This window comes from Erithacus rubecula, assembly GCF_903797595.1.
Source record: "Erithacus rubecula genome assembly, chromosome: 9".
Classification (NCBI taxonomy): domain Eukaryota; kingdom Metazoa; phylum Chordata; class Aves; order Passeriformes; family Muscicapidae; genus Erithacus; species Erithacus rubecula.
Window position 1 is genome coordinate 17,748,998 of NC_136660.1, and position 24,115 is coordinate 17,773,112.

Sequence of the window (24,115 nt, forward strand, 5' to 3'; positions counted from 1 at the left end):
TGGGAAGGTTTGAAAAGACGTTCAAAAGCATAGAGTCCAACCTTTGTCAGATAAGTACATCTCTTTCCTCTGGTTCTCATCCCCTGACTCCTGAATATGCTGGTCCATGTATAGAGAACCCACTGAAGGGATCTGGTTTTGGGGGGATAAGAAAGGCTGCAACATATTTAGCAGCAATAGAATGATTTTTCCTGTTTCTTCGTATAAAATCTCCCCAGACAGGTGACAGTATAAGCTGTCCATACTTTTCTGCTAGTAGTATCTCAGCAATATAGTGCTTACCAATGTGTGCAGCACAGTCCAGTTAGAAGGCTGCACTGTCCTGTCAGTCATAGGCTTACTGGTGCTGCTAAAAGTAGTGAATGGCCAAAAGGGCAAATAATGTGCTTTAAGCTAAGATTGAAACTGTGAATGTGGGGTATTTACTACTGTCTGTCTCATGTCAAAATGCCAAATCCTATCTATGAAAGGCTGAATCACTTTAATATACAGTTCCCATATCTAAGGCAGCTTCTGTGCTGCTTGGATTCTGGATAATATTATTTTTATCCCATAACTGGCTTCATGCATGATCTTTCTTGGAAAGATAACAGTTCTTTTGCTTAATTATTGACATGTGTTCCTTTGGGTGATGTTTATTTCTTCCTTTCCAATCAGTTTATTTGAATTTCCACGGCATTTTGTTTGCAACATAGTTCTAAATCTGTGTGTTTCTCTGTCAGCAAGGTTCTGAGTTATGTTTACCTATCTACATGTTCCATTCTAGTCATACCTAGCCTCTTTTCAGGTTCTCCTATCAAACATGAAGGAAACAACTTCCCCTACTGAAGTAAATCCAGGTAACCTTTTAGAGCTATGTTGCATCATCAAGGCAGTGAACACAAACAGTCAAAGATAATTGGAATTAGGGTATGGATTTCTAGGTCACAATTTAATCCAGAAAAAAAGAGAATACTCTTACTGTTGATGCTCTGGGCTAAAATGTCACTGTAACATCTGTGACAAAACTGATGCAAATTTCATAAGTGATATATCAACTGTCTTCAGAATATGCTGCTCTCTTGTTTCCACCTGAAAGGTCTAAAGCAAAAAAGCTATTCTGAAGTGCAAGCTTTGGGCACTTTTGGATACCTGGAAAGCTCCCAATTGCTCAAACTTGGAAGAAGTGCTGTTGGAAATATGCAGTATTGTGTACTTTTTTCTGTGGTGGAGCCGAGCAAACACATGAGTGGAGCTCATTGTTTTAGTCTCCAAACAAGATGGAAGCACTATATAGTTTCTGCATTAAGTGGTTACAGCCAGCCTCAATAAGGAGGCTGATTGTCCCTTTCCTATCTGCATGCATTGCATGAGTTTGCAAAACTTGGGACACAGTTTGGGCAAGATATAAGTGGGTTGTCTCTCTTTGGGTTTTCTTAAGATCCTGCTCAGTCCACATCCCTAAATGACTACCATTTAAAATTTTTCCTAATTTCCTAATCTTCTGTGATTATAGGGATTTTGTTTGAATTATGACTGACAGCATGTATCTGTCATTGGTTCCCTGAAATAAGCATCCTTCTTCAGCAGTCAGAGATTTTAATCCTCTTGCCTTTTTTTTGCAGATAAATGATGCTATTTCCCAAGGTAGAATAAATTGAGTGAAAGACTAAATTGCAAATGGTTTTGGTGTCATCCTGCTGCCACTAAAACTGCAATCTCTTTTATATTGATATAGGAGAGCTGATGTTAAATGGAGCAGAGAGGGAGATGGATCAGAAGGGATTGGATTGTAACCAGCTCACATTCTTCCCAGCTCTACATGAAAGTTTCCATTCAGAAGATTTCTTGGAACTGTGCGTGGAGAGACAAATTATATTGCAGGAATTTGTAGAGAATGAAAAGGTAGGAAAGGTGAACTAAAACGTTTTCTCTGGGGACATGGATGGCATTTTAGAGGGTGAATTGGATATGGAAGCCTGTCTGTTCCATTCATTCTGGGGTTCAGGTGGATTCAGACTACAGACATCATTGCTCTCTGTTCCTTAGAGCAAATACTGTTTTCCAGCCTCTGTATGAACTCCTGTACAGACTTTTCTTGAAGAACAATTAACTTTAATTCCTTCACGTAAGAGAAAAAATCTGGCCATGGCAAGCAAGATGTTCTCTTATGAGACACTGTTGTCTGAATTTGCCTGAGAAGTGGCAAATTCTGAGGATCTGAGAATTCCTGTGCTGCTCTAGAACCTTTACTCATGCTCAGAGCAGTGCCTACATTAAATTTATTTATAACCTCTGGAAGAGTATGCCAGTTTTGTATCGATTGCCAGTTCAGTGGTGTTTGCATGTCTTCCTGAAGAATACCAGAAAATATTGCCTTCCTCCTTTCACATGTCTTTAATTCTGTCTTCCCATGAATACTGGACAGATTCTTCCCTCTAAAGCCATAGAAACTTCCCATGCTTCCTCTTTGCTGCTTCCATCATGTGTTATCTGCTCAAAACTTTTCCTTTTCTGCTCTTGTACTGGACTGGATGCGCTTCACCAAGGTTTCTTCCCAGTATAAGGAAGAGGCTTAAGGTTTAGGAACACTGGGGGAGGAGATTAGCTGTGAAGTAAATAAAGGTGTCTCTTAGGAAGATGGTAACTTTGATTGTGTCACTTTAATTGAGACAACTTCAATGAAATTGATAATCTGGTTTCATTCCCTGACCTTTTGCAGTGTACCTGTTCCTTTCAGTGGCATCATTCCCTCATTTCAATAGCTAAGGAGTTAGCATCCCATAGTGGAAGCCAAGTACTTGTAGTATTTACACTCAGACATCACAGTGCTGTGATAGTTGCCCACAGATAGAGAACTAGCTGTTTAATTAAAATATCTCAATACCATCACCAGATTTTCCTGATGCTTTGCCAGTGGCTAAGGGGTCACACTTGTGACTTTCTCAGAGTTCTTGGTGCAGTCTGTGTCTGTAACAGAATTCATTTCTCTGCCTCTCCTCCTTTTGCCCCTTCCTCCCCACACCTCTCCCCAGCAGAAAGAGACGGGCGTGAAAATGCGAGCCGTGATTTCCATGAGCTGATCTCATTTTGAGCCTCCAGGCTGTCTGTCTCTTCTGCATGTAACTCTGCAGGAAGCCATCAGAAATGCCAGGCGTGTTTCCATCCAGCAGCAGTCACTGCCTCGCCGAGCTGACAGCAGAATTAACAAAAGCAGCGGGGGGTGACATTAGCTGTCCTGTGCTCACTTAGTGCGCTGCGGTCCTGCCTTGTCAGTGGCTGCCTCCTGAGCTCTCTGCACTTTAATCAGGCACTTGGAGCCAGTTTATTTCCTGCACTGCTCACAAAAGTCATTGAGTGTGTGTGAGTTTGAGTGAATGTGTTCCCTTGCACATCTGAATGAACAGAGCAATCAAGAGATGCAGGGCTTTGGGCAATACCTTAGAAGGTAATTATTCAATTATTTTATGTCATGTTTGCTTCATTGATTAATGATTCTGGTAGCTTGTGAACTGGGTTTTGATTTGTTTTGACAGAAAATGGAAGTTTTTGTTAAATTTATGATAATTTCAAGCTGCTTGGTGTTTCAATGCAAGACTGAAGGTACAAGACTTGTAGGTACAGCACTGTCCCGGTGGAGACTCTGCAGTACAACTCAGATCTTTGTTACTCATCAGCAATAATATGTCACATTCCCCAAATGAGAAAAATGTACTCAGCTCAAGGGCTCTTGTATTTAAATAATGCAGATTATTTAATAATAATAACAACAATTTGAAGAAATAATATAAAATTCAAGAAAGGTATTGACATTATTGACTGTTTCTGATTGGATAGTATGTAATATTTGGACTTAGAGTTTAAGGTTTGTAAAAGAGAGGTATGTGCTCTTCCCCCTCAGCAAGGTCTACAAACATTCCCTGGTTCTGCCTTAGGTAGAATAGCAAAGTGTTTATTTGTGCAGACCATATTTGATCATAAGCAGGCCTCCTTCAGGATCCACGTGCCTCCTGTACCCACACACACGTCCCTGGGCTTGATGAGGTGGATTTCAGAAGCCAGGATTTCAGCTTTGTGTCTGTGGAGCTGCTTTATGCAACTGCCTAATGTTTCAATATTCAGTTACCTTCCTTTTGGGAAGAAGCAATCTTTTTCCTATTTAATTACTTCAGGAAAGCATGTGGTTTACTAATGTGAGCAGAATTCCCCAGTATTCTCAGTGCAAGCATACACATCTCTAACCATGTAATGGCAGGCACTCCAGCTCAGAGTTCTGCGGTTGGCATATCCCTGCAGACACTGGCATTCCTGGGGGAGAGGTGGTGGGAAAATGCTACCTTCCTCTTAAAAGGGAAAGAGATTGAAGAGATTTTCATGAAAAATTACCCACAGAAATCTCCCAGGGAGGGTTTTTTTTTCCCTTAAACCCAGAATGAAGAAAACATTCTTCTGTGCCCACTAAGTGATTTCAAAATGAAGCGACCCATTTGTTGGTAAAATAATTGCTTTTCAGTAAAGTATTTAAGTGTGGAAACAAGATTTTATTTCATTTACTTATGAATTTAATGTTTGTGTTATCCTAACAGCAAAGACTAAAAGCTTGTGAAGCAGAGTGGGTCTGTTCCAGCTGACCTTAGCTAGAACCTGTGTAGTTTGGGATGGCAAGGAAGGCTGTAGATTTAACTCCAAAAATAGTGAGGTTAGGAACAAAGGCAAAGAGTAAAGGAGAACAATACTTACTCTACACATTATCATATAGACTTTACATGAACTAATAAAAGCAATGTAATTTCTGAGACAATTTTGTATGTCCCAAAAAATAATACAGCTCCCTACTTCTTACAAAGATGGTAGAGATAAGATCATTGGGATTTTACAAGAAAAACAGATTTTGTGCTACCTCTCATACCTGTCAGTCTATTCTCTTAAGAACATTGCATTACATTTCTGAACCAGGAAAGTTCTCCTGTTATATACATTACTCTTTAATCCCTTTGTATGTAGCCCTTTGGTCCTTGCAGCCAGCAAAATTTTTACACTTATTTCTAGATTCTATGCAGTTCAGGATTGTGCTAATTTACAGGAGGACCTCAACAGTGAGCAGTTTTCTCAGTATGTAAGGTAGTAGTAGTTTTTTAAGATTTTGGGAACAATATTGTTGAGGTTGGGCTAATAGATGATTAGCTACTGCCCCCTTCCTGGGAACAGAGGAGGTACTGGTGGACAGCTCTGGTTGAAACTGGGCACAACACTGAGTTGACCTTGATCATCCCAGTTGACTGTAGTAACCAGTGGACTTAGCTTTTGGAGCTGAGTGTATATAGAATATTTTATAAGCAGACAAAAATAAGGAACTCCATGCTTCTAAATGTAAGGAAAGTCCTTTGCAATGAACTACTGCTTGATTTAAAATCAGAATTTTTACATTTTCTGCAGGCCACAACATTTTCCTCTTAATTGGTTTGTTTACTTTCTGCACCATCTCTCAGCCATAGAAAATGCTCCAGAAAAAAGGCTTTATTTTTTTTATCAAAACTGGTCCATTCCCAAGAACACTTTATATGAACTGGCATATATGATAAGCAAAATACTTTGTTGAAAAATTCCCTATGTTTTTTAATTTTGTTTTAGAAATTCCTATATTTTAAGGGCCAAGTCAGTTTACTTGGGAGTAAAAACAAGAATTTGAGTGTTAGGATATCCAGGGAAAATTTTAAAAATATTCTAGAATGTTTATGTAAATCTTTAAGACAACTGATATATTCATATATTCTGATTAGACTTCTGTCAATCTTATACTGATTTTGTGACTTTGTCCCCATGAACCTGCCAATCAATATGGCAGGTTTTTTGGGTACAAATGCGTGTTCTGCATCACTGGCTCTGGCTCCCTGCTGCCTCTGGCTCCTGTGTCACCATCTCCTGGCCTTATTGTGCCACCTCCATTCCAGGTGAAGTTCAAGTGCTCCGTGGCAGTCGTTCAGGGTCACACAGCACTGGAAGGGGTGCTGCTCTTTGGCAAAGAGCACTTCTACATCTGTGAGTGCTTTGTGTTATCCCCTCTGCAGGAAGTCTACTGTACTCGCCACTGCTTGTCCAGGTGAGTCCTTCCTTCCTTCCTTCCTTCCTTCCTTCCTTCCTTCCTTCCTTCCTTCCTTCCTTCCTTCCTTCCTTCCTTCCTTCCTTCCTTCCTTCCTTCCTTCCTTCTCCTTCCTCCTTTCCTTCCTTCCTTCCTTTCCTTCCTCCTTCCTTCCTTCCTTCCTTTCCTTCCTTCCTTCCTTCCTTCCTTCCTTCTTCCTTCCTTCCTTCTTCCTTCCTTCCTTCCTTCCTTCCTTCCTTCCTTCCTTCCTTCTTCCTTCCTTCCTTCCTTCCTTCCTTCCTTCCTTCCTTCCTCTTCCTTCCTTCCTTCCTTCCTATCCTTCCTTCTCCTTCCTTCCTTCCTTCCTTCCTCCTTCCTTCCCTTCCTTCCTTCTTCCTTCCTTCCTATTCCTTCCCTTCCTTCCTTTCCTTCCTTCCTTCCTTCCTTCCTTCCTTCCTTCCTTCCTTTCCTTCCTTCCTTCCTTCCCTTCCTTCCTTCCTTCCTTCCTTCCTTCCTTCCTTCCTTCCTTCCTTCCTTCCTTCCTTCCTTCCTTCCTTCCCTTCCTTCCTTCCTTCCTTCCTTCCTTCCTTCCTTCCTTCCTTCCTTCCTTCCTTCCTTCCTTTCCTTCCTTCTGTCCTTCCTCTTCCTTCCTTCCTTCCTTCCTTCCTTCCTTCCTTCCTTCCTTCCTTCCTGTCCTCTTCCTTTTCCTTCCTTCCTTCCTCCTTCCTTCCTCCTTCCTTCCCTTCCCTTCCTTCCCTTCCTTCCTTCCTCTTCCTTCCTTCCTTCCTTCCTTCCTTTCCCTTCCTTTCCGTCCTTCCTTCCCTTCCTTCCTTCCTTCCTTCCTTCCTTCCTTCCTTCCTTTCCCTTCCTTCCTTCCTTCCTTCCTTTCCTTTCCTTCCCCTTTCCTTCCGTCCTTCCTTCCTTCCTTCCTGCCTCCTTCCCCTTCTCTTCCTTCCTTCCTTCCTTCCTTCCTTCCTTCCTTCCTTCCTTCCGTCCTTACTTCACTTCCTTCCTTCCTTCCTTCCTTCCTTCCTTCCTTCCTTCCTTCCTTCCTTCCTTCCTTCCTTCCTTCCTTCCTTCCTCCTTCCTTCCTTCCTTCCTTCCTTCCTTCCCTTCCTCCTCCTTCCTTCCTCCTCCTTCCTTCCTTCCTCCTCCTTCCTTCCTTCCTTCCTTCCCTTCCCTTCCCTCCTTCCTTCCTGATCTGCTTGGTCAACCTCAGAATTTGCAGTGATATTGTGGGGATTTCAAGCAGAATAATAGCACAGCAAGAAATCTGCCATCTTTTCCATTTGTTAAAAAACTGTTTAACATAACTAACATGGGTGCTTGTTCACAGGCTTTGGATGAGAACACCCATCTTCAAGAGATGGAGATGGTGGACAGTGTCACATGTACACAGCTGGTTTTCATGTTATAGTGCTGTTAAAGTTTCTTTCTGAGTAACTCACATCTTTTATTCATATGGAACAGTTAGTGCAAGAGCCTTTAGCTTCATGGTCTCATAAGTTTTTTGTTTGTTTCTCCAAGACAGAATAGTAATTAATATTTGGCACACTGCTATCATCTCTTGACTCATGATTTATTGAAAGTGATCAATATTGAAAATGAGTCTGTTAGACCAAGCTCTTTGTGCATACTGTGTGCTCATGTGCAAAGCCCAGTGGGACAGTGAGTAGCTCAGCATTTTTACTCCCTGACTGTCTGCTCTGCATCCGAATCTTATGAAGTCTAATATCAGTCAATCTGATCAGGTGACTTAAGGATCGATTGGACTGGATCTGATAAAAGCTTAGCTTGTTCTTCTAAGGGATTTTCTATGGGCTGGACTGTTGGTTGCAGTTCTAATATACACATACAACTAAAATAATAATTAATTGCTTAATAATTAATCACAAGTAATTGTTGTTTACAATAGCTGTGTGTCTATATGGTGCTTACCCTCGACTTGGGCTTTCAGGTTCTCCCAGCAAGTTTCTTCCCTTGCTGATTATCAGACTTCAATTTGTGCAAAACTTTGCTGTCTGCCTATATTCATGTACTAAAATAACTCCAAACCTACCCTTAGCATCCACAGGCTCTTTATTCAGGTAACTAGTATAAAATCTGCCTTTAGTATTTAGCTTTATTTGTTTAGCTTTATTTTCATTTCATATATGCCACAGTTGATCTTGATATTTCTTGGTATTGTTATTTTTCTTCATGGGAGGACTTGAATATTCAAGAGGGTTCTCCAGGTCTTTTTTGTTTCAAACTAATTATTTAAAATTCATTTTTCTTCTCCAGAATCAGTGACCCATTTATTTTCAACTTGTGTCATAAAGACCATGCTGAGGGTGACCAGACGTGTTCCCGTTATTCATATCATGATATCAAAGAGATTCATCTGATGCGCTTTCTCCTGCAGGTAGGAGCTGACATGCTCAGTCATTTGAGGGAAAGCTGCAGCAGCAGTAATCACATGTGACTGAAAATTGCTTGCTCAGTTTTCACTAAGACTGCTGATATTTTTTGCTTGAGTACCAAAATGGTTTTGCTCCCATCATTACTTCATTAGCCATTGCTAATACAAACTCTTTTCTATACTCACTGCAGTGTTTAAACACCCTGAATGGAGGGGTTGTCTTATTAACTGTTGGACTAACATTCTTGTTCCCACAATGTTTTTGAAAATTAGACTTGAAATTAATGTTCTTTATGGAAGCTACCAGTAAGCTGCTGACTTCCAGTAATATTCAGCTCCCAAAACTTCAGTAGCCATGGCATCAGTGTACAATGGATTACTAACACACTTACCCTGGGCCTCTTGGAATAACTTTCAAGTCATGCATGAGGTTCAATAAAAGAGCCATGAGCCAAAGAAGAGGATTGTGTCTGTAGCTGTAAGACTCAGGAGCTACTCATCACCAGGGGCCTTGGTACCCTTTCAGTTTTGTCTCATTTTGGTGACCCTGTGAGCAGAATCACAGAGGAGTTGTAACTAGAGCTTCTTGCAACACCAGAGCCTGTACTTGCTTTACAGGGTTTTGCTACAGTCTAAGGAGTAATTCACAGATTTGACCAAAAGATGAAATTTTGAAGCAGCTGTAACTTGTTATTTTGAATTCATTTTTGGAACATTGAGATTCAGCAGGGAATTACAAAATCATTTAGGAAATTCAGAAGCTGGAGAAAATGGGACTGATAATTGTCTTGTGTCATGTAGTATGGTACTCATCCATAAGCTAGCTCTGCTTTATTTTATATTTAATTATGTATGCAAACTGGGAAATTCTGGTAGGTGATACTTGCTTCTGTATACAGCATAATTGGAGTGGTTAGGCCACTCACCAAGCATGTGCAGGAATGGTAAGTCATGTTCTGAGTGACTGTATGAAGCTTACTAAGATCACTGGTGATCACCCTGAGCAGAACTGTTATCTCTTCTTTTCTGGGGGATAGCGTCAAAGTTGCCAGCAGAAGACTTCCAACTACCCATATATTCACATTGCTAAATAAAAATTTTTGGTGTGACCCAAAGTCTAAAGTGGAGATGAGTAGAAAGTTTTGTAATGGGCCTGGGGCAAAGGCTGAGCTTGTTGTTCTGAGGGGTTTTGTGGTTTGGGTTTTTTTTGTTGCTCCAGGGTTGTATTGTTCAGTTAATGAACTGAAACTCAGGTATCTGTACTAGACTGTGCTGGGACTCTATGCCACAAATTAATTGGAAAAAATACTGTGGGGAAAGAGGAACAGTGCTTGCCTGTGCTGTCCCTGCAGGACAGGTGGATCAGCAGTGACTCTGCCTCAGCTGGTCTCCTCTTGCCCATGCACATAGACCAGCCCAGAGCAAAGCCTGGCCCAGCTCTGCAATGCCAACACTTGAGCAGACCTCACTGGGAAATCTGGGCTTCAGAGCAAATGCTGCAAGCTGCTCATTGTCATAGCTGCTCTCATATTACCTTTCTGCTTTATATTTTATTTGTGAATCATGTATGGGCCTCCTGTCATCAGAGTGTTTCTCTAGGTTTCTATTGCACCTGCCACATTTGGATCAAACTCATGTCTGGGTTCCCAGACACTACGTTATTTATAGTTTTACTTGAATGACTTGGAGGAAAATAGGAACTCTCACTAAGTAAATAATAGGATTTTATTCAAATGTCCAGCAAAATGATTTGTGAAGACATTCCAGAAATGGGGAAAAGGGAGGGAAGTTTTCTTTCAGCCTTTATTCCTCAAAGTTTTGGTGTGAAATATCATAAACACTCCTTCTTCCTTTGGTGCTTCTAGTCAGGAGAAATTATTTGGCAGTTCTATTGAGCTCTGTCTTAATTTAGAGATCCATATGGTTGCTTTTTAAAAGAAACTCTTATTTAGAATCCCCTCTTTGTATAATCTTTATCACCTAGTTGGAAATTAATGCTACTATTGTCTTATTAATCACAACGAGATTTCACAATAAAAATGTTTCAGAAGCAGCAGGAAAAGGTGAGTGATGGAACCAATATCTGGAGTTTGGTTTTGCTTCAAAGAAGTGTTTGAGCTCCTAGTCACTTAGTAGGACCATCCCTACATTTGATGAAATTTAGAATATTTTGGTTTAGTTCTGCACATTTGTCAGGAAAGTTGAGGTCATTTTTTAAAGCCCTTAGGATTTGGACAGGTGATCATGGACCCTTTGCAGCACTAGGCTTTACTCTGCAGCTCCTCACACTGTGAATTATTTACCTTTCCAGGAGATCGCCTTGGAAATATTCTTCAAAAATGGTTACTCCAGATTCCTTGTCTTCCATGACAGTGACCGAAATAAGATATTTAAAAGGTAATGACTAGCTCACAATAACATGGGAATGCTCCTGGTGATGCTCCTGCTATACCACCCTTATTTATCGTGTTGTCAGGTGTCTGTGTTGTATTGCTGCAGGAGCTTTATTTTTCTTTTTTTTTTTTTTTCCTTAAGGTTTAATGGGTTAATTTGCACTTTAGCTGTGAAATTTTCCTTTTGCTGAACTGTGAACTCTTTGGAGCATTATAAAGCCATTGACTTATCAAGTGATCTAATGTGTAGCCCTTTCCTAGCACCCAGAGGTGTGTCCTGTGTCCCTACATCCCAGGAAATTTTCACTGTAGCTGTTTTCCTTCCTCCCACTGAGATGAGAGCAACCTAGACCTCACCTCACAATACTGGGTGAAAGAAGGTTTCTTCCTGCTTTCTTCCAACCCTCCTAGTATCACTACATTCTTTAGGAATAACATATTTTTGTATCTCCAACTTTATCTTTCGAGAGTTAACTTTTAACAATAGCATTTTCTAAAAAAATTTCTCCTTATGTGCTTGTCTTGTTAAATGGAACTTGAATGTAAGACTACGAAGTGATTAATTTGCACTTTGTTTTCTTGCATGTTATTGTCTACTGCAGTTCTGGCCATTATATTAGGGTTGCATTCACTGGCCTTTGCACAGGAAAATCCACTTCAGTACTAGTGCTTCCTCTGCTAAATTCTGCAGCCTGAACTGAGCACTGGTACTGTTAGTTTCTAAAGAATCATAGCAATCCCTTCTACTCCTGAAATCTCTGAAAAATCCCTGTTGCAGTACAGCACTAAAAAGTGCAGATTTATCTGTTCTTCCTCTCCAAACAGGCTGCATGGTGTGGCTACTTAGAATCACCAGGATTTGCCCCAGATCCAGCCCTTATCTTTGCTGTCTTTGACAAGTAGCTCTTGGGGGAATTTTTTGAAGACAGTTCAAGACAAGGTTTTAATCCTCAACTAAAGATCACCAAAACTATATATTTCAAGGGCATAGTTTGTCTGATATCATAAACCCACAGCAAATGTAAATATGAATGATAGAGATGAGGGTAGTGCTCTTTCTACCATTTTTGCTAAATAAATGTCTGAGTGGGTTCTTATTCTCTGACTTTAATAGCACCTTAAACCAAAAAGTCCATAACCCTGTATGTAAATTCAAAGTCCTGCTGGGGAAAGAAACTGGTTTTATCCATCCCTTTTATCCTTAATATTAAATGTATGCTTTTGCCTGGTATCTTACAGCTTTGCCCTATGTTAGAGTCTTAGGGCAGTGCTGTGGCTTCCTGAAGAAAGTTGTGAGGACATAGAAGTTATATAGATACAGATATATAGATGCAATGTGTCCTAATAACCTAATTTGCATAACTATAATATGACCTTTCATATCTCCTGTAGATTTTGCTCTATCCAACCAGCTTTGAAATCGAAGGGGATAACAGAAGAATCCCTAAATATAAGGTAAAACATAGGAAACATTGGATAACTGTAATAACTGCAATTATTTGCATAACTTGCACCTTAAAAACAGCATATAGAAACATTTGTATCCTTCCTTTTAAAGATTCAAAAGCATTTCCAGAACTTCAAAAAGCATTCTGGCAAACTTCGTAACAGTGTGAAGTGTCAAAAAGCTGACTCTTCATAGATGATTAATAATTATTGCTTCTTTAATATCACTTTATTGGTAAACTCTACACAGATGGTTACTGAGGGAAGAGACACTGAGGTGAGTACAGAGCTAATCCATAATGCTCTTGCATCATGACCTCTTCATTGCATGCTTAGGGCAGACAGTGATGTACACATGGATGTTTCAGGATGTTATAGTAGCTGCACAGTGGAGATTCTAACTTGTCCCTCAGATATACCATGGCAGGAAAAAAGTTTTCTTCTAGTGGAAGGTGCTTGAGAGAACGTTTCATGCATGCCATGAGTTAATGTAACTTTTCTCAATTTGGGTATCTGGGAAACACAGCCCTAAGTGCCTGATTGGTGTCTTCTAAATTGTGTGGGGATCTGAGGTGCACATTGGCCCTGAGTTGTAGCCTGTTTTAATTCTCAGCCTAGCTGTTGCAGATCATTACCTACCACGTAAGTGAGCATTTTAACCCCTGAGCTCCAGTCATCAGCTGTCTAAAAGTATCAGTGCAGTATGGAACCAGCCCCAGCTGGAGCCTAAGCTATGCCAGAGGTGATATCTATCCTGTGTAAACAGTAACTCACTCTGGGATTTCCTTTCCCCCTGCTTGCTGGGAGCTCAAGAGGTGTGAATGTCTTGAGAGAAGATGCATTAGAGCATCAAGAAATCTGGGCATTAACTGGGCTGGTTACAATTATAAGAAACACTTGTCTCATGGTTAATCTCAGAATTTGAGACAGGCTGCATGCCTAGGTCTGAAGTTGTCTGTCCTGAATCCCAGTAAGACTCTGCCTCCAGTTTTTCTCCAATGGCTGTGAGAAGCCTCTATGCAGCTTATTCACTCTGAGAACATAAAGGGTCTTCAGCATAACTTTGGCTGGACCATGTTAGAGCATGAACTGAAATAAAATAAACATTTATTATAATCACTGCTGAAGTATTGAAGCCAGAAAAGTTGTGTTTAAGTGGAAAGTTAGAGGAAATAACCTCAGCAGGTGTGTTTCCCTTCACCCATCAGAACTAACAGACTGAGGACTTGATGAGTTTACTTTTCCCTTGTTTGAATTGTGGAGCTGTTTCAGAGTTAGAAAAATTCAAAAGCAGCACCTGAGGCTCCTTCCTCATCCAGGGGGACAGTGGCCAACTTCCACAGCTTTCCAGCTTTTCCTGCCATACCTGAGACAAGGAGGAAGGCCAGACTAGATACTTTGCCCAGAGACACTATTAATAATTGCACATGGAAAGCATGTGCAATGGAAAGAAGATGGGAAGCACAGAAAAGAGAAATTACTAGTTTGATGCATCATATGACATTGAGGTAATAGAATTTCTGGGAAATCCCTTATCAATTTTTTCACCTAGTCCATAGGAGATACACAGGAGTTTTGATTCCCAGGCTCTACTATAGTCATTTAAAAAATAAAGTGCTCCTGGCACTTTATTCTTCATTCAAATATACTTAAATGTTTGCTGTCACCATAGGTTATTAAGGCCACTGCCAGCCCTTCTCATGTCATGCCAGAGTGCCTTTATAATCTGCTCATTGCTTGTCCCTGTATATTGCTGTTTTCAGGATGTCAGCGCTCTCTGCCCTAAGGGTGTGATTTCAGTAAGTGAATGTGTGTGCTCAGGTGCACATGTGCATGTATACATGTCAACAGAAGCTAAAAGTGCTGTGGGGATACCAATCCTGACTTCATCAATTCAGAAGTTGACTCTTGGATCATGGAAGACAGTGACTCTTCTCTTAATCATATAGTCACTGCTTGTGACCCTTAAAAAGAGAAATATTTTTCCTACCCCTTCTACATCTTCCTTGGAGAGAATAGGAAGGCCAGCACAACACTATGAGTATGGGCAGTTGTGCTGTTTGTGCTATGCAGCTTGGAGATTGCTGCACCTAGGTATAGCACTCCAAATCCCAAAGAATTTGCAGAATCTGGCCCCTGATGGCAACCAGGATCACTGGTTGTCTATCTCTAAGCACTGTGTTTCTACTGCTTAGTTACTCCTGACACTTGTTTGCTTCCTCTGCTGAATTGGAACAGGCTTGCAGTTCCTACACTGCCAGTGCCTATTTGAGACTCTGAGAACTTGCTGGCAGCCACCAGCAGCAGAAGGTTCCCAGGCCATTGCCTTTTCCTCCAAATGGTAATTCCTGAGACTAGTTCAACTGTATCTTACCCTATGAAAATGAACAGAAATAAATATTTGGGGCTTAGTGGTGGGAATGGATTTACTAGAAAAACCTGTTATTTAAAAGATCTCTTCACTGGACACTGGACACACAAAGGATCCCAAAAAGCCCAAAAATTAAGAACATGTTGTAAGGACAGGCCCAGATGTAAATAGTCTTTTCCAAACACGTATCTGGTTTAGTTGTTCTGGTTTTCATTTTAGAGACCACAGAGATCTGCTTCTAGAATGAAGCTGATCTTTAAAGAAGCAGAACTGCAGGAAAACAGAGCAGGAAGGAGGTCAGCTTTTTATTTGCTTGGGCTGGACTTCATGGAGCATGGTCTGTAGAGTGCCTTGGTATATTTCAAGGATTGTCTTTTTCTTTTTCTTCTTCTTCTTCCTCTTCTTCTTTTTCTTCTTCTTCTTTCATTCTCCATTCCTCTTGATTATCCCTTGCAGTGGAATTGGGTGTAGTGAGCAAAGGGAAACTTGGCTTATCTGAGGGGCCAGGTGTCATGTTCTCTAACTTGTGGAGCTCACTCCTCTCACCCTGACATGTCTGCAGGCAGATGGGGCACAGGTCTTTCTTTTCTACTAGGTAAAGCGATTCTACGCGTTTAACGGTGTCAATGGGCTCCTCTTCCTTTGCAAATTCTGGCAAAGGGTTTCTTTTCACATTCATTCTCTCAATCTTGGGGAGCTTTTTCACACTCTTTGGGATGATGGTCAAGGAGTTGTCAAAGAGACCTAGCTCAATAAGTTCCTTCAGAGACCCAAGAGTGGTGGGAATAGTCTCAAGGCAGTTCAAGCCCAGGTTGAGAGTACGCAGGTTCCTGAGTTGGGTCAGCTCGTCTGGAAGACCTTTCGTGGTCAACTTGTTGTTGCATAAGTTCAGGAAAGTAAGGTTCTTAAGTGTGCCTATTTCTGGTGGCAGCTCATCAATCTGATTGCTATGCAGGTCCAGCCACACCAGATTCTGGAACTTCTCTATGATGTTTGGAATCTTTCTTAGCATGTTTCTGCTCAAATCAATTTCCTCCACATCAGCCAGCTCCAGAAGGCACTTGGGGAAGATGGCAATGCCCATTTTGCTTAACTCGAGACGGCGCCTTCCATTAAAAAGTACCCGGACTGAATTTTTGGCCATTTTCAAGGTGATCCTTTTCCCTTGTGGTCCTTTTCCCTTGGGTGGCATCTTTCTGCTGACAAACAGACATACCAGACTCTGTGGATAAAATGTGAGAACTCTAATAAAGCCTTTGAAAGCCACAGCTGTTAACCACACAGATACACATTAATATTACTGCAAGACTTTTCAGAAATTGTTTTGTTGGTTTTTTTGGGTTTTTTTTGTGAAGTCAGAACTTTTCAACTGCTAATCTGCAACTCTGAAAATTCTTCCTGAAAGTATTTTCAGTAGGTGAAATTCTAATAATTTACAATATTGTGTAACATCTATATTACATTACAGGGTGAAATTACAAGTGGGAGACCTTTGCTGTCTTTCATTCCTAAATACTGATTTGAGCTTGGGATATAATGAAACTGAATGAAATATGTTATTATCCATCAGCCAGCTGAGGATTGGTGAAAAAAAATATTGTGGGTCTCAACACAGTCCTTAGAGACTGTGTTAAAAGAAGCCATCCAAAATTGTCTCATTCTACCCTAGATGGGCAGATGCCATATTTACAGGCCTGGCATTTTCTACCAGGTTGGTTAAATTTCTTGTGTAATGGACTTGAGATCTGGGCTTTGGATGTTACTGAAAGATTAAAAGTTTAAAGGAAATTATTAAGAATTTTGTTTTGAGCAGGACTCAGGAACATGGTGGGCTCCCAGATTTGCCAGAACTATTGGTAATTGATACATCGCCTACAGGGAAAACTGCAGCAGGGATTGATGTCTCTGCTGCTTAATGCCATGTTAAACCAGGCCTTGCTAAATGTCTCCTCCTCTGGGTGCTCCAACCTTGTTATTTTGTTCATGCTAGTGGGATAGAGGGTCTCCCACTGCAAAGGTGCCCTGCCCTCAGAAAAATGCACGTAGGTGTAGTAGTCAGACTTTTGACTCATACTGATACTCAGCATGTCTTACATGCTTCCTGGAATGAGGCCTATAAGAGTATAGTCCACTTACTCTCAGGTTTGGTGAACTCTTTCTAATCAAAGGTCATCAAATACAGCTGCTAATTATGGCTAGTGGCAAAGGAAATAGGCTGATTCCCTGGAAATTGATGACAATGTCCCTCCCAGTGAGAGTTTAGAGAGGAGCACAGGTTACAGCTGAGTAACCTCAGGTCTGGGTGCTCTGGCATTTAATTTTGAAGAGTCAAATTGCAGCTTTGATGAATGATTGTTTAGGACAAAATAGGGATTTGTCGACAATACATGTCCCTATTAGAAAGACTTCACTACAAACCCTTCAGGCTTTTTGGCTACTCATTAATCATGTGTGAGTACATGAAGGGGAAGCTCAAGCTACAACTAAGGCATTTCAGCTTCTTTTCAATTACATGCCATAGCCCAAAATAATGCAAAAACATTAACCCAGCTACCACCCACTCTCCCAAGAGCTCTGTAATGAGGCAGATGCTTCAGAAAATACTGGAAGCAGTGCAGTGAATTCAGTCTTGTCCTGAGGGCGTTCCAAAATAGGTTTTGTGTTCTTTTATATGAAAATATTTAAACATTTGAAGTTAAATGTTTCTGTGTGTCACTCCCATGTTTCTGTCTCTCATGAGTACTTACATAACCATATTTCCAAGGGGCAATGTCAATGTTATTCTAGCTATATGTTGAGTGGTAACAAAGTAAAGCACTCTAGAGTGTAAATAAGTACTCTTTCCACCTTTGTTGATGTTAGTATAAATAATTTCCCCAGGAGTGAGTAGAAAGTTCTGGACATCAAAACAGCAGGGTTTTCTAATCACAGCTCACTCATTTTAAGGATTTTATGCAATATTCTTGTTGGCAATTCTGTGAAGATAAAATTGAGCAGTGTGGGGAATGCCAGGGCCCTACTGCTGGTACAAGATACCCTGAGTCCCTTTCTGGTGCACAGAGGTGGGGTAGCTACCATGCTTCAGAAAAAGATCTATGAGGGAGCTTTCTTATGTGTTGGAAATGGAATGGAAAGAGACTTTCTGTTTCCTATAATTGACATGAACCAGGTGACCTTTGGGTCCGATTTTTTCTGTGTTTGAATTTTGTGTTGGACAAGTTGACCAAGACATTCAGTGCTTTTTGATAAGTGAAGCTTCTCAAACAAGTATGCCTTCTCAAGGAAAAACATGTATTTTTTTTTCCCCTAATTTCAAAATTATAATTTCTTTTAAAATGCTTTTTAAAAGCATGTTTAAGTCTCAGAAAACATTGTATTCCGTTCGTATAATTTTTTTTCTGTTACTTTGCATTTAAAATCCAAGAGGGAAACATTGAGCCAAAACAGTTTCCTTTCCTATTTTAAAAAATGCCGTCTAGGCAGAGAGTCACTCAGTTGTGCCTGGTTCTGGAGCCTGGCTGCCATGCAGGGGTCCCTCATGTGTGCATGCCTGGCAGCACTAGAGGGAGCCTGGAGTACGAGGCTGATGCTGGAGCCTTGGCAGCACCAGTGCTGCAGGTCAGCCTGCTGGGCTTGAGCATGTCTCTGACAATTACCCTTTCCAAGCTGTTACACAGTTTGAACCTGGACCTTTCAGGCATTTATGAAGTCCAGACAAACAGATCAGTGTGTTTTTTCTCAAGGTAGATCTCTTTGATGCACTGCATAATGTCCAAAGAGTTTCTTCACACAGCCTTTATTAGTCAGATTTTTTAAAATGCAGCTGTGAACCTCTCAGATGCACTGATCAAGTCCCTAGGGAGTACTCACTATAAGTGCCATTTAGTTTGGGTTAATAGTTGGAACCACATTTCAAACTTGGAAAAACATAATTTGCAATTCCAAAAATAGGGATTAGAATTACTGGACTGCAGAAACATTTTAATGTGCTTGACAACTTGAAGGGGATGAACATCTCTCCTGCCTTTGCATATTGTAAACTAATTATGAGTATTTTGCAGGGCTGTGGCTGGAGATAATGGAGCTTTCTTAGCCATGTCTCACTGTCTTTAGCTCTGTGTAAGAGGGCCCCAGTTCTGTAGCCACTGATATTAAAAATTCAGGAATCACAGGAATCTTCCTTGCTTAGGTGTTAATTATGCCTGCTCAGTCTTACAGTGCATCTCCTGGAATGGCAGAGAGAGGTACATGTGGTGCTACCCTGCCACCTAAGAAATTATGATGAGACTTTCTACCTGCTTTCCTTAAACTGTACCCCACTGCCAGCTTCACCCCCTGAGTTGTTAGCAAGCCTTTTCCTGGGATGGAGGGTGCTGTATTTCTTTGATAAGATCTCACTAAAATGGATCTTGACTAGAAAACCCTTTCCCTTTCAATCCACACTTGTTAGAATTTTTGGCTTGGATGGGCTTTTGAATGCCCAAAGCTTTAGAAGTGTTTAACAGGCTCAGAGTTTAGAAGTTGATCCAAAACAGAAATTAACAGAAAATGTGTGTCAAGGATGTCATTCTGTCAGGGATGCTGGGAGCTGCAGGGATGGAACAGACCTGAGCATCACTGCTAACACTGTCAGTATCTCTCTGAAGCAAGGAAGGATTGGGGATTATTCCTTATGTACATTTAAGCACTTGCACAGGGGTCAGTCCTGACCCATTGTATCTAAAGCCTGCCCTAAGAAGATCTGATCCTAAAAGACTGCATATTTGGACCCTGAACACTTATTTTTTCTTTTCCTGGCCCAGGCGGGAGAAGAACTGGCCTTCTGCCTGTAGCACTGCTTGGTGCTTCAGGACCTCCTCCTCCGTGGTTCTCCCATTATTTTCTTCTAGGGTGGTGCCTCCTGATTCACTGCAGCACCCAAAGCTGCCCAGAACCATTTTGAGCTACTCTGTGGAAAATTTCCTGTGTCTGCTCTTGGAATTCTGCATGCTGCAGAGCAGGCAAGCCCAGCAGAGCTCCCTGCACCTGTGTGGTGGCAGGAAGGCCATGGGGTGATGTGTGCTAATTCACCCATGGAATAGGTGATGCTCTCATCTACAGTGAAATACTTGCATGCAGAGCTTAAAACCAGCATTGCTACAGCAAATGACTCTGCATGAAGACAAGCAGTTCCACTTCCCTGCTTACAAGCCTGTTACTATTTCTTGTTGGATATGACCTGTTGTGGAAGAGATTAATTCATTAACTGTCTTAAATGCAGTCTCTTGCTAACAGGCAGGTTTAAGACTAAATTCCATCATGAGCTCATAGTTTGAGAAAGATTCCTTTCTTAATGTTCCTACTTTTCCAGATGACTTCAGGGCCACCGTGCTATCACACAGTGCAAAGTCACTTGCAAAGCCAAGGCACATCAAGAATAAGCAAAACCAGTTTCATCTCAACAATTCTGCCAGGTTGCCCCCCTGCATCTGATCTTACCAGGCTGAGAGGGCGAGCTGCAGGTGTCACAAACTGCTCAGGTTTTCTCAGGATGTGGGCTGAGCATTCATAGTCTGCTATGAATAGTCTACTGTGCAGTTGTCCTCTGTCTGCTCTTCTTTGAATTAGTCTTTCAGTCTGTAAATAAGCCCATGAGCACAAAACATGACAGTTTCCTTTCCACAGTCCCGTGAGCTCTGAACTGTACCTCCTTGATGGAAATGGCAGCTCTTCAAGAAGTTTATGTGAGCATGCCACAATGAGGAGTGGCAAAAGGTCTTCCCCAACTCCAGGGTCCTGCTCTTCAATGCTCCTTCTGCATTATGAAGCTTATGAAACTTGTGTTACTAAGCAACAAGAGTGCTACACCCATGGAGATCATTAGCATAATGGCTGGCTCCAGAATGCAAGACTGAGCTGGAAGGAAAAGAGCTGAATGGCTTGCAGTGCCTGGAAATGTTATATTTCAAGTTATGACGAAAGGAAAAGCATCTGGAGCTCATCAGATGCTGTTAGTCTGCTTCCAACATTGCTTTAACTGTCCATTTGAATCACTTGACTGTTTCATTTTACTTGGCTGTAGCAGAGTAAGAGATACTTGTTTGCATGTGTTGAAACTCACCTTTGTGATGCCATCCTTAGCACATGCCAAATGGGATAGATGTGGACACAGGAGGGAAGGCTCACTCAATGGTGCAGCAGACAGTATATGAGCTGCAATTTATCTATCTGTGCATATGTGTCTATCTATCTCATATCTATCAGTGACCCTTCAAAAGTGCACTTGGTACAATGATTTCCCTCTGGAGCATGTGAGCGTATTGAAATTTGTCCCTATGACTGAGGTGACCATGCTCAAGCTTTTAGTAACTGATCAGAATAATTTAAAAATAATATCTGAAAGAAATCCCACTATGGAAGAGAAGAAGCTGAGTGGTTTGTTTAGGTGATATTCACAGGACATGGAACACTGGGACCTGTCTGCTGATAATAGGTTCAAGATATTATTGGCATAAAGAAGCTGATGATGTTAATGTACTTGTCTGATTCCAGGGTTGGAGATTGCATTCTGCTCACCTAAACAATTTAACTGCATTTACTTGATGTGTTTCTTCATGACCTGAACTATGCCTGAGTGCAACATCTCCACAGTGGAAATGTTATCCCTTAGGTTTAAGCACTGTGAATGCACATGGTGCAAGCAGTGTTCCATAAATGAGGGAGATTCCTTTCTCCCCCCAATAGCCCCTTGAAGACACCCTGCTTCAAGCAGCCCTACTTGAATATGGCATTCATTTTTTATTTCAAATTAAATCTCAATTCTTTAGCATAGATTAAGCATGACCGGAAGGTGGGCTGATACAGTCAAACAAGGAAGACACTGTACCTTTAGAATAAAGTAATCTAACCTAACACTTTTCTGGGTTTGAGAGAGACTTTATTGTTTCAAAAGGTATTTATTTTGAAGTCTTCTTTCTTCTGTTAATAGTACAACTTGGACCTACATTGTGGCTTGCCAAAGAGGAGATTTTGCTTACCATATCTTTGGTAATTGCAAAGATTCTTAAAGAAAAGCTGGTTTAGGAGAGCCTCAACACAATTTTTTAGACTGTAGTCTGGAGGATGGAAGGAGAAAAAATCAAAATTAAAACAGTTTTGTGAAATCTAAGAGTCTATCAAGTTTATTGAAATTTTACAATGAATTTCAGTGAGGGCAAAATCTTTCCCTTTACGATTATCTCATCTGCAATGAATCTCCAAATGGGTTGAGGTCCACCTGTCTCTAGCAAATGGCACACTGGCTATCACAAGAGTGAGATCATAGTCTGATGTTAATGGAAGAGGGATTAATAAATCACTTATGGATAGAGTAGCTGAAGGTGGATCATTGTTAGTACACGTCGTGTTTACATTCTGCCATGGCTGGTGCCCTACAAATACCTTATAAATTAAGACATAGATAGATCTGTAGGTAGTTCTCTTGAGTTCATATAATTTCACTCTCTCTGGAACTTCAGTTATTTATATTTATAAAGCACTTCAGCCTTTGATTATTTATTTATTTATAAAAGCACTTACTGCAGTTGGATAGCTGACCTTCATCTACACTGAGCTTTTGCTCTGCTGCCTAGAGAGGTGTTGGCTGGAAAAATTGATTATCAAGGAGAAGGTAGGAAGAGGCTTGAGCTGTCTATAATGCAATTCTTGTTTTGAGACCCTGACTCAAACAAGGAGAATGGAGAATTTCAGTTCTCTGGGGAATTAGAAGGCACATCCTCTGAGACCCAGAAGGATGGCTTTTACAGGGGACCGACTACATTTAGCCTTGCTTGTTTTCATGACATGCTGAACTTGTCAACATCTTTGAGTTATGTAGTGGCTCCCAAAGTCAGCAGAGAGAACTAGTTTGACCCCTGAATGGTCTTATTAGCTGTTTAGGGCTTGTGAAAAGCAGAGTAAGTGTTTCACTAGGGAGTCATGGCACCCACAAGTCAACATATGTATATTTGCATAACATACAAACTAGACTGGCCCAGTTTAGTCCTGTGTGAAGCATTTTATAATGCTCTCTCCTGCTTTCTAACTCAGCCAGAAATCCAAAATAAACCTGGGTGGTTTTAGTGTGCCCCTGTGGAAAGGGAAGACCCTAACTTGATCGCTCTGTAACAAACAACATAATCCAACCACACTTCAAATAATGCCAGGAATCCTCATCCTGTTACATCCCTTTAAGATACCCTCTCTGAATTCCAAATGTGTCTTGGAGGCCTTACAAAGGCCACTGGGGCAAAGCTCTGTGAAATGCACATAGAGTGTGAGAGTTAATTTTCAAGGGTAAGTATTCATCATACCTCTTTTGTACTTTGGAATGCCCACATTCATGAGCCATGTGTTGCTCAAACTAGGGGTGCACAACTACCCTAGTCAATAGAATTTCTTCTGATTTACACTGTTTAAATTGTATAATCTATCCCTTTTTAGGACAAAGAGTGAAGATCATATTTTTCTGTACTGGATGTGAACTCTACACCTTTGTGTTTACTGGTTTCCAGAAACATAACCTATCATTATTAGGTTTCATATGCTTAGCAGGAGACCTAAGCAAAGCTTAGGGTTTGTAGCCCATGTGCTAGAAGTCATCCTGTCTTTCATGGTTATGCATTCAAAATCCTTCTCTCAGACACACACTTTTCTGTGAAGAGAGTCCTAAGCAGGAATAAAATAGTGTGTAAACTGCAGAGTTTTTCCTTTATGTATACTATTAACTGGTCCAGGATTGAATAGGCAGTAAAACAATTATTCATAAGCATGAGAGGTGGTTGACAAGAATTTACTACTGCAAATTCAATAAAATGGTAATGATCATAGACCATTCTGGTGTTTTATTTAGCTCTTTGCTCTTGCTTTGTGTATTTCTAGTGTGATCCAATACAAAGCAAGGGAGTGACAAATAGCAGCTACTTATTCCTGCAGCAGTTTATAATCTATGCTGAACTGATTTCCTTATGCTTTGTGAAGTGAAATGTCCTGACTCTGAGCTGGCACCTTAGGATTTGTTTTATTCTTAAAGGGAAGAGCCTCTCTTACCACCAGCATTGTATCATGCCAGTGAGCCTGTTCACTTCAGCAGATGAAAAGTTTCTTCAGTCTGTGTACTGGTTTGGGCTGGGATAGAGTAATTTTTCCTCATTGTAGAAGAAAATTGTGTTTGGATCTGTGCTGGGAGCAGTTTTGATAATTCAGGGATGTTTTAGTTCTTGCAGAGCAGTACACAGGGTCAAGGCCTTTTCTGTCCCTCAAGCTATCCCACCAGGACCATGAGGAGGCTTGAGGTGCATAGAAGGTTGGGAGGAAACACAGCCAGGACAGCTGATCCCCACTGGCCAAAGGTTCCACAGCAAACCATGCCATACTCAGAATATAAACCTGGGGGATTAAGAGTCAGGGACATTCCAAATGATATGTTT

At 41.0% G+C, this 24,115-nt stretch overlaps 2 protein-coding genes across 2 annotated transcripts in view; one reads left to right on the top strand and one right to left on the bottom strand.

Moving 5' to 3' along the window:
* The window catches only part of WDFY4 (WDFY family member 4), a 122,462-nt gene that overhangs the window by 74,003 nt on the left and 24,344 nt on the right, over positions 1-24,115 (top strand). Inside the window, exons 42-47 of the mRNA XM_079312866.1 lie at positions 788-839; positions 1,718-1,884; positions 5,931-6,079; positions 8,342-8,462; positions 10,771-10,856; positions 12,245-12,307. Coding sequence (XP_079168992.1) covers positions 788-839; positions 1,718-1,884; positions 5,931-6,079; positions 8,342-8,462; positions 10,771-10,856; positions 12,245-12,307 — 638 coding nt within the window. The remainder of the gene's footprint in view (positions 1-787; positions 840-1,717; positions 1,885-5,930; positions 6,080-8,341; positions 8,463-10,770; positions 10,857-12,244; positions 12,308-24,115) is intronic.
* On the bottom strand, positions 14,273-15,886 carry LRRC18 (leucine rich repeat containing 18). The gene has a single exon (XM_079312894.1). The coding sequence runs from the start codon at positions 15,859-15,861 to the stop codon at positions 15,031-15,033; it is 831 nt and encodes a 276-aa protein (XP_079169020.1). The 5' UTR covers positions 15,862-15,886; the 3' UTR covers positions 14,273-15,030.

Excerpts from the sequence above, each read along its gene's own strand:
- LRRC18 (XM_079312894.1), bottom strand. The coding sequence starts at position 15,861 with ATGCCACCCAAGGGAAAAGGACCACAAGGGAAAAGGATCACCTTGAAA.